General features: G+C 41.3%; 1 protein-coding gene across 6 annotated transcripts in view; it reads right to left on the bottom strand.

Annotated features, from left to right (window-relative positions):
• SORCS2 (sortilin related VPS10 domain containing receptor 2) overlaps positions 1–10,618 on the bottom strand; it is a 940,675-nt gene that overhangs the window by 32,377 nt on the left and 897,680 nt on the right. For all 6 annotated transcript variants that reach the window (XM_019553064.1, XM_019553063.1, XM_019553062.1 and 3 more), the window contains exons 19-21: positions 9,365–9,551; positions 2,707–2,840; positions 1,537–1,660 (exon numbers count right to left, since the gene is read on the bottom strand). In XM_019553064.1, the coding sequence (XP_019408609.1) occupies positions 1,537–1,660; positions 2,707–2,840; positions 9,365–9,551 (445 nt within the window). The remainder of the gene's footprint in view (positions 1–1,536; positions 1,661–2,706; positions 2,841–9,364; positions 9,552–10,618) is intronic.

Raw genomic sequence — 10,618 nt, forward strand, 5'->3', positions numbered from 1 at the left:
AAAACCCCCAGACTGAACTCCCCCTGCTCCCTTTCCCCTCCATTTCCCACCACACCCCTCCGCCACTTCTGTCTCCCTGCTTGCTAACCCGTCACCATTTTCAGAAGTTATAAAAGATGCTCTGTTTTGAAACATCATCTGACCCCTCATGCAATGAGGGTTCAGATTTTTCACCTGATTGGCCATTTTTTAAGCCATCTTCAGCTGTGCGCTTGTGTTTGGTCATGGCTATAAACTGCTTTCTATGGCCAGATTGGGTGAAAATTGTCACTGTCTATGCCTATAAAAGCATAAATAATTTATCTGTCTACCTACACGTTTCAAAAAATATCCTGCCACATAAGCATGTTATAGGTCACAGCAAAACACACTCGGATACAAGAACTAAAGGGTCATTCAACTGTTTCAGAAGCACGTAGTCAATATGTTTTTGTCTGGTTTGGTTTAGGCTGAGTAGATAAAAACTCCATTGAAATGTTCATTCCCTAGATGAGGGATAGCCAACCTATAGCATGGATGACATAAGTGGCAGAGGCAGCCTCTTTGTGAGATGTGGCAGATATGAGAGGGGACAGGCAGCACAGTGCCTGGAAGATAGGGCAGGGAGCAGAAAGCACAGCATCAGATCAAGCAGGGAGCATTCGGTGGGAACCAGAAAGCAGAAGAGAGCTGGGCAGGGAGCACAGAGCAAGGAGGAGAAAACTGAGCAGCAGATCAGATAAGGAAATGTGATGGGAGTGGCATATGGAGGGGGCACTAATTTGTTGCACACTTGCCAAGAAAGGTTGGCTCTCACTGTCTTAGATAATGCATTCCAGGATAAAACCAACAGAAGGTTTCAAACAATTATATTTTTAAAATTGTATAATATTCTACAGAGAAACTCCAAAATGCCACTTCATAATATTTAGTTACCTGTAAAGTTTTGGAACAACAATTTAGTGTATTCTGTAAGGGAATTTAGTGTATTCTGTAATTCTTTCTTAATGAAGATTTCTTTCTTTAATAAATTATTTAAGGGAAACTAGTGTATTCTATAATTCTTTCTTTCTTTTTTAATTTAAAAACAATTTAAGTATTCTGTAATACTTTCTTTAATGCCAGTCTGTTCACTTCCATGGAATCAGGGACAATTTTAGTCTATTAAGTTTAGAAGTTTAGCACACCAGTATGTAACATGTCACAATATACAGTTAAAGCTGTGTTAACTGGCTTTTTAGTAACCGGCACACTCTACTAACTGGAATTTCTGGCTGGGTGGCAGGCCAGATGCTGGGGGGGAGTGGGGGGCAGGGGGAGTTCACACATGGTGGTGGCAGCCACCACACTCCTCCTCGGCCCGCTACCCCCACTCCATGTCCGGCCAAAACCCCCCGCCTCAGTAACCGGCATTTTTGGATTACTGGTACCCCCCATTCCCCGCTCACGCCAAATAACAGAGCTTTTACTGTATTCTGTTTTCCAAGGACTGTCCTAAAGTACATAGAAATATAATCAATGAACAAAACAATCCATAAGAAAGTAAAAATATCTCACCAAAAACTTGGACGACCTTTGAATCTTGAAGCATGGAGTTCCCACAGGAGGCTTGCACTGTAACTCTAACCTCACCTGTCTCAGCAAATTTGGTCATTAAAAAACTCTCCAAAGTAAGAAACGGCTAAACAAAAAAAGAACACGATACAAAAGAAGAATTTGGGTAAGAATCAGGAGAGAAGCATGACAGAGAGAGAGAACAGTCATTGAAATGTCTTGTCAGGAGCAACCACTCTACTGAAATATTTTCCATGGAATGAATTAATCAACGTCAGCTCAATGTCCAACAAATCCACGAATTGCAATGTTCAGCTAACAGGGATCCTTGGAGTTATGGAGCTAAGGCCTACATTTTTAGATAATGGAAAAATCTTTCTTTTAAAATACCAGACAAGAGTAGCAGGGTTTGAGTCAAAGCTGTCTGAAATGAATGGCTCTGGGTCAGGCCCTCGCTGCATTGGGCTGATACCTCTAAACTGAGGTTCAGACACATTGTCATCAACTACAGTCAAATTTATTTTGTAGTTCTACTTTTAACGCATGACTTGTAGTCACTTAAAAAGCATCCAGGGGCATTCTCTTTCTTAAAGAATCAGGTGCTGAATTCATATTTTACACACTGCAGGGCCACTATCCGGTCTCCACTTAGGAATTGCCAAAGCATAGATTAATAGGCTGGTGCAGGCCAGGGGAACAGTGGAGTATTGATGTAATTACGAAAAGAAACATATTGTATTTGTCTCAACTATTTCTCTGTTGCCTAGGTCTCTTAGGGTGACATCAAGTTCTTTGGGTTGTCACTGTTTCTGGCACATACACACAATAATGCGGTTATGCCACAGGGCCACCACAACTTTTTCTCCAAATGTGGTGAATTGTGATAAAATTCTAACTCCTCTAAAATAAATGGCCTAGAGATGTAGACCATTCTAACAGAGAAATTTCCTTTTTCACATAAGTATCAACAATTGGAAAGAAGGAAGAGGAGTGTAAGATTTCTTAATGGAGTTAAGTAATGTTTAATAGAGGTATAACTGGCTGTTTAAAACAAAAGTATTCTATAAAATGTCATATCCACTACAACAAAATTCTCCTGAAAGGATAATTGTCTGATATAATCTTTATTGAAATGAGGCTGGAAAATAATATCAAATGAAAGCTTACACATACCTGAAGATTGTTTCCTATCCACCAGTAGAAGACTGTCAAATTAGGGTTCTTGGGCAATATGATAGCTGTCAGATTCACCTCCTGGTTTCTCCCAATGACTGGAACCACTTCTAGATGTAAAGCCTGCAGCAGAGCTGAACGGAGTGCCAAAAAGGCCATTAATCAAGAAGCCAGCAGTTTATCGAATGCTTGCAGTTTTTTATTTTGTTCACTAAGCCTGCAGCAGTCTCACCTGCGCACAACAAGGTCCTGAACTTACCTTTCTCTCTCTCTGCATGCACCAGTGAGGAAAGCTGCAGGCATATCCTGAAGGAGTTCATTTTAATCAAATAAAAAATGTCACAAAGTAAAACCCAGAGCAATGTGATTTATCAGTGTAGCTGCAGGAGTCTTTTTTGTGCAGGTCTAACATTGCAGGCCATAAGCAAATTTAGCATTATTCTAAAAAAGGGAAAGGTAACAGATTATTTCTAAGGCATCAAAGGAAAAAAGCGGTGGAAATTCTACCATGCCTTTAAATTACAGCAGAAACTGAAAAGTTGAAAAGAATGATGCTGACTATTCATTTTTAATACAAAGCATCAGCAGTCAGTCAGGCTATCACCCTGTATAATTACCAATTAATCTGTGTGCTTTAAAATAACTATGTACGTTATAGAATAATTTATTTGAAAATCAAAATGGATTGCCCCTGTACATTAAAAATATGCCTTCAGAGTAAATTTATTCCTTTCTGAACTGCTGCCTGAGAAGACTATAGCTACTCTTGTAACTATTTATGTGCAGTGTACAAAAAACCACATCATATTAAAATGGGGGTTTTTTTGGTCCTTAATATTGTCAATAAGAAACACTCTATATAATAATGTTATTGAAAATATTTGTTTGTCTAGGGATAGGTACAGGTGTTCAGGGAGGTTAGGGGAGGTTATATTGCGTTAAAAATGGCCAGCCAATAGTTTGCCCAGGTGCAGACCTTGTTCTTAGATCCCTGGTTAGATCAACCTAAGTGTGAACTGAATGGAAGTTCAGGAAAGTTCGACTGGTCTAAAAATGGCTGACCCAATCTAAGTCAACTGTACCTTGGTGGTAGTCTAACCTAAATTGGGTCCAGTAATTGAACTTCTGTATAGTTTCCATGCAGCCCTCCTGGGAAAGCACAGCTGCTGGCTCCAGCCAGTGCTGCACTTTTCCTAGTGTCCTACCCTTGGGACTGGGTTATTTTTAGCTTCCCTGCCTCCTTGCCACACCTGTGGAGACAAACCTCTCCACAGATCAACTAGCCCACCAAACCTGCCTGCCATCCTGCAAGCCACTCCTGCTGTCAGTTTTACCAGCATTTGCTGGTGCCAGGAGATGAGAAAGTAAGTTGTGGTGTGGGGATGGATGGGCAGTATGGGGGGCGGGGGGGACTACAAATTGTTCCTAGTCCTGCGGGGGAAGGGAGCAAGAGTCCTCACATCCCACCAAAGCCACCTACAGAGCTGCCAGCCTCCCAATCCGCCTACCCCTACTCCCACTCAGATTTACTTTAATCAGACTCCCAGGAGTAGTGAATGCCGGTAAAACCAGCCCCAGGAGCAGTTTGTGGGATATGGGGAAATTCAGTAATACCGGGGTGGGGTGGAGTGGAGTGGTGGGGGCAGGGAGACTGGAGGGATTCTGGCAGGATTGGAGAGCCTCCCCAATCCCATCAACCGCCACCCCCGGGTGGACCCTGCTAGGCCTCCTGATCCCACCAAACCCTCCCAGACACCAGCAACCCCCCATGGGTCTTGCTAGCCCACCCCCAATCCCTCTAACCTCCTGCAGACACTACTTGCCCCCTCCAATCCTGGCAAGCCCTTCCAAATCCCACCAACCCCCCCAGAGATCCCACTAGCCCCTCAATACTCCCAAGTCCTCCCTGCTGCAGAACCTACTAGTCCCCCCAATCTTGCCAAAACCTACTGTATTTCACCTCCCCCCCCACAGATGCCACTAGCCCCCCAGTCTCCTCAACCTTTCCTGCAGACCCCAATTGCCCTCCCCAGTTCCCTCCAAGCTGCACCACTATCCCCTCCCTTCCTGACTTACCTTAGATTGGGTGGCCATTTTTAACTCAATCTAACCTCCCACTAACCTTCCTGAATATCTGTACATACCCTAGAAGGCATCATAGCTTGCTTCTCAGAAGTAACCAGACTGGAGGTTTATTTACTATACTATAATAATTTCTATTGCTTAACTTATATTGCACCAATTATTCCAGGATACCAAAGCACTTTATAATCATCAATAGATTCCCAATTATATAACAGGAATAAATCCCACCCCATTATTGCTCATTCCATTTTAAATACCTCTCTGCCCATTCAAAGATTGTAGTTTCAATCAAAACTCAAGGGCAGCACATATACAGATTATTGGTCCAAGACCTCTCTTGCATTCTGTCACCAGCTGCATCATTGCCCATTAAATTCCAGCTGAAAGATCTGTATTCTCTGAGAGAAACGTCCATATAGTAGACACTCCCCTCTCCTCTAAAATGCCAGATATGATGTCATTTCATGTGGACATAAGATTCAACACCAGTACTCTACTCAGTACTGGTAAGGCCTCACCTGGAGTACTGTGTCTAGTTTGAGCCCCACACTTTAAGAAGGCTGTGGAGGGTTTGGAAAGATTCCAGCCCAGGGCAACAAAAATGATTACAGGCCTGGGATACAAGGATTATAAGGAAAGGCTGAAAGAACTAGGGTTCTTTAGCCTGGAGAAGAGAAAACTGAGGGGGGATTTTGTAACAGCCTTCAAATGCCTGAAAGGTAGGGAAAAGAACTAGGAGTAACAGACTCCAGCTGAAGCAAGGCTGGAGATTAGAAGGGATTTTCTGACTATGAAGGTGGTCACACATTAGACCAGGCTACCTGGAGAACTTGTGGAATCTCCATCCTTGGAAACTTTCAAAAGCAGTTTAGACAGACACTTGACTGTGGTGATTTAGTTAGGGCTGATCCTACCTTGAGCAGGTGGCTGGATTAGATGACCTTGTGAGGTCCCTTCTAGCCCTATTTTCCTAAGATCCTACAGTTCTCTATTTTTTTTTCAACATTCTCTAAAAATTCAACTCTCTAAATCAGTTCATGGATTCAAGACATACTGGGCACATCTACACGAGTGGTCCCATAGCTGCATGGTAATTTTTCACTGCTACTGCGCAGTAGTCTCGCCATCACCTTTCATGTCTGGTGATGCTATGTCATCATAGCAACAAGCTATGGCAACAGAGCATCACGTGTAGATGTCCCCACTGAGAGCTTCAACAGTTTCTTTAAGAAACTGAAATAAAACACTCCCATAAGAGCTGAATATCATGCAGACAATTAAGAAATAGTAGCGGGGGTTAGTAAAATCCCTTCCACTTACTTACAGTTGGGCTTTTTTGTTTGTTTCCTTTTTTGACTACATGGACTAACACTTTCTGAAAGGATCGTCTATAAAGTGAAGGATCCATTTTCTGAACAAAAATTCTCTCAAAATTTAAAAAAAAATGACAAATATTCAGATTAGGAAACAAGATTAAGTTTTTGGCTTTGATGTTATACTATGTCTTGTTTTAGCTTACTCAGAAAAAATACCTTTAAGATATGATTTCACTCTTAAAGGGAATGCAACTTACTAAAATCTTTCTATGAGAACTGACAGATGTTTCTTGGGATTTTGACTAGCCCTGAGTATTATCATCATCCTTATGTAATAAAGATATATTTATTAATTAACTAGGATTTCTTTGGCTGAATTCTGACATCCCAGAAGAGATTAAGAACAGGATTGTACTTTTGATTTTACATAATAAGAACATTTATTGATAACTTGATCCACAAGAATTTTGTCTTTGCCACAATTTCAGTAATTTTCATTAAAAAAATACCTATACCAATCCACCCCCAAAATAGCTACTTTTACACCCAACTTTACTTCTACTAAAATAGAAGTAGTTTCACCACATGGAAAAGAAAAAGGAATGCAGACCACCTTCCTTCCTCCATTCCCATTATTGTAGGCAATTTACTAGCTTTGAAAACTTTGGGCCTTGCTCTAGAGCCTGGTAAATTATATTCTTCACTTGTAGGTTTTTAGATCAGAGAAATATAATATTGGTTCATCCTATTAGGAAATGTTTTTTCAAGGGTCTGGCCCATATCTACTACATAGTATAGGACCATTCAGATACTTGGGACTTGACAAGATTCAAGGACTCTTTTTGCCCTCTGTCCCTCAAAACCTACTCTAAATGGTTTATACAACATATAGAAAGCAAACAAAAGCATGTATGACTTGATTTCCTTTTATCATATTCCAAAAGATAAGATACATCTAAGCCCATAGGCCAAATCACTCTAGAATTTTCAAATTCCAGTTATATTTGCCCTTGTCAACTTACTCAAAACCTCACAATTTAACTGAAGAAACTAGACTCCATAAATCAGAAATAATAATCTTTTAAAAAAGGGTTGGCTTGGATAGGATAAAATAATTTCATAAGCCTCCTCCAAGAATGTTTATGGCATCTGAGGCAATTCCAGAGGGTTAAAAAAATCTGTTTAGAAGTTATGCTAGTGGACCACTTGGATCTGGTGTTCAAATACCAGATTTGCTTTGAAACAGTATAAATGTTATTCTTGTGCACTGCATCAGACTTTACTAGTTGTAATTTAATTTACAACCTCTACTTGGATTATTTATCATAATGGAAGGGCTAAAGCAGAGATCCCTTTCGAGAAAGTTGTCCTGAAACCATCCTTTAGTTTTCCTGCTTCTCAGTCTCCTGCATAACTGGGGTATAAGCAGAAGCAAGAGGAATGTTACCCATTTACAATAAGAGCTCCAAGGATATGCTACTTCTACAGATTCTATACTCTTTTTTCTGGCTGCTATTATATCCAAGCAGGACTCCTCTCATCAGCCTCAATCCCCCTACCTTTTGCTGCAGAGGGGGGCATCTGCCTGGCCAAAACCTACTGGGTTAACCCTCTCAAAGCCACTGAATTAAAGCTTTTACAGCTTTTTCACCAATGTGAAAACTGTTGCGCAAAGTCTAAAATATTCCACTGTAAGGAAAACAAATAATCAGTATGAGGAACAGATGATCAGGACCTTTGATTTTAATTGCAGTTTTGTCATTAAACTAAATAGCGGAAAGACTGTTCTGTAACTGGTTGCATCTTTAATGTGGGGCTGAGGTGGGATCAAAATCCAGAACTTTTCATTCCTTGCCATTTGCATTAATTACTAAGCAATGCTCTGTCTCAAGGACTCTGAAGCTTGCAAAAGTAGTACAGACTTTCAGAGTAGTATAGCCAATGCTCTTTTGGCTTGCACTAAACATTTATATTTGTACATAGACTTGTATGGCTCCAATAGTTTCTGCCGCCTGCTTTGTTCAGGGATTTCTGATGGAAGGCACCCAAAGCACTCCAAAGAGTATGAGACAGACGTTTGGAGAATGCAAGATGGGTAATCATAGTTTTTCTAGTGTGTGCTTTATTTCTGAATTTCTGTTCGACACATCAGAAAACAGAAGCAATAGTTTTCTCGGATCCTTAAGGAGGAAGAAATGCAGTTCCAGTCATGAACTTCCTGCTTCGTTTCAATTATGAAATGACTGAGGTACATTAAACCCCTGGTGGCGCATGATATTCCCTGTGCTGTGCTTTCTTTTTACGTTTGTTGATCTCGTTTATTTGGGTTTTAATTAAAAGAAAAAAGCAATGGGCTATGTCAAGCACAGTGAATATTCTCAAATAATATATAATACACCAAAACCAATATTTGTAGTGGCTTAAGTTATGTACCTAAACCTATACTCAAGCACCTTAAGTAAATAGGCTGATTTTCAGAGGTGCCAAGTACCCACTGCTCTGAGCCTCCTGAAAAACAGATAGGAGAAAATATCCCTTTCTCAGCACCCTGTGTTACTACAGAACTGAGTGCAAGTTTAAATGTATATTTTTATTACTCTTAGATTAAGAATGAGGACTGAAAACATGTAGGGCTCAGACTTCTGACATTCTTGCCTGATAATGTTGCTCACATCCCACTAGATTATACATCTCCTTAAAACCAAGTCCTCCTTTGACTTGAAAATACAATTTACAAGTATTGTATTTCCTTGCCTAAAACATGAAAATTAGTAACTGAAAAAATCTGGGGGTGGGGGTTAAAAGAGAAAATGCCTAACCATTTTTTTTCCAGTTGAAGGTTGGGGCTGTGCCATGCTGGGGCAGGACTCTCATCAGCCTCAATCCCTCCACCTTCTGCTGCAGAGGGAGGCATCTGCCTGGCCAAGAGCTACAAGGTTAACCCTCCCAAAGCCACTGAATTAAGACTTTTAAAGCTGTTCCCCATGTAATTCAGAGGCTCCCCACAACAGCTGGGGTGGGGGGTTTCTTTATTCCGTCTTCCCAAAACAAGGTACATGTCTTATTCAGGGGCATATGGAATGTGAATAAATACAATTTATGCATTAACACCACACAGGAGATGTGTGGCTGCATAAGCTTGTCCACAAAAGATGGTTTTGCAAATAGTATCCAGTTATTAAGACTACGTTAGTAGTTTCCCCACAGTTGTCAAGAACTTTTTATGAAGCTGGAAAAATAAACCAGATAAAACTTACAGTTCACTTGAACAAACACCACAGCTTCATCATCCCCAGCCACATTCTCAGCCTTGACTGAGACACGGTATATCCCAGGGTTCTCATAACGATGGCGGATAGGTTCACTGGTCATAGTGAGATTCACATATATTGCCTTAAATCCATCTCCAAGATCCACCTGGTACTTAGTATTTAGAACATCTCCCTATCAGAGGAAATAAGTCAGAAATGTTTGGATAGATAATTTTCAAATTGGAGACATTGCTGTTATTGTTACTACAGAACAAAAAGGTATGTGTGTGCATGAATGTATTAATATTCAACTATCTGTATTATAGTTCCAAAAATGAAAATAAAATATTCCAAGGCATTCAGCAAGGTGTAAATGCATTGTGTCACAGTGATGTCACTCCATCTGCACATGGCCAACATCTCTCTAAAACACTGTCCACTATGTTAGTGAAAATACAGGTCCTTGAGCACGGTTGCTACCATACCGTGTATGTAAAGTGCTCCACCTGGGGACAAACAATCCCCAATACACCTACAGGTTTGGCAACACCAACCTGACCAGCACCACGAATGAAAGGGACCACAGTATGAACATGAGCCAGCAGTATGAACATGGCCCTGCAGTAGCCAGCAGGGCCAACAATACCCTGGCACACATCAATCGATGCATCTCCAGCAAAACCAAAACAGTGATTCCTCCTGCTCTACTCGGCATTGGCAAGACCACAGCTGGAGTACTGTGTCCAGTTCTGAGTGCCGCACTTTAGCAAGGATGTGCTAAAGCTTGAGAGTCCAGAGAAGGACCACCCATATGATCAGAGACTTGCACAGCAAGCTATATGAGAAAAGGCTGAGGGATCTGGGACTCTTCAGCCTGAAAAGAGAAGGCTGAGAGGGGAGTTGTTAGCAGTTTACCACTACAACAGAGGCGTACATCAAGGGCTCAGTGAACAAGTGTTCACCAGGGCACGCTTAGGGAAAATTAGAAGTAATAGCTATAAACACCTGGAAGACCGTTTCAGGCTCAACATTACAAAAAAACTACTTCACAACTAGGGTGTCCAGACTGTGGGATAAGTACCCTCCAGAGGTGGTGCAATCGCCTACCCTGGAGATCTTCAAGAGGAGGCTGGACAGGCACCTTGCTGGGGTCACCTGACCCCAGTTGTCTTTCCTGCTTGGTGCATGGGGGCTGGACCCAGTGATCTTGCAAGGTCCCTTCCAGCCCCTTACAATCTATGAATTTATGAATCTGTGAAC

Source organism: Crocodylus porosus, unplaced genomic scaffold, assembly GCF_001723895.1.
Source record: "Crocodylus porosus isolate Cpor-Errol unplaced genomic scaffold, CroPor_comp1, whole genome shotgun sequence".
Lineage (NCBI taxonomy): Eukaryota > Metazoa > Chordata > Crocodylia > Crocodylidae > Crocodylus > Crocodylus porosus.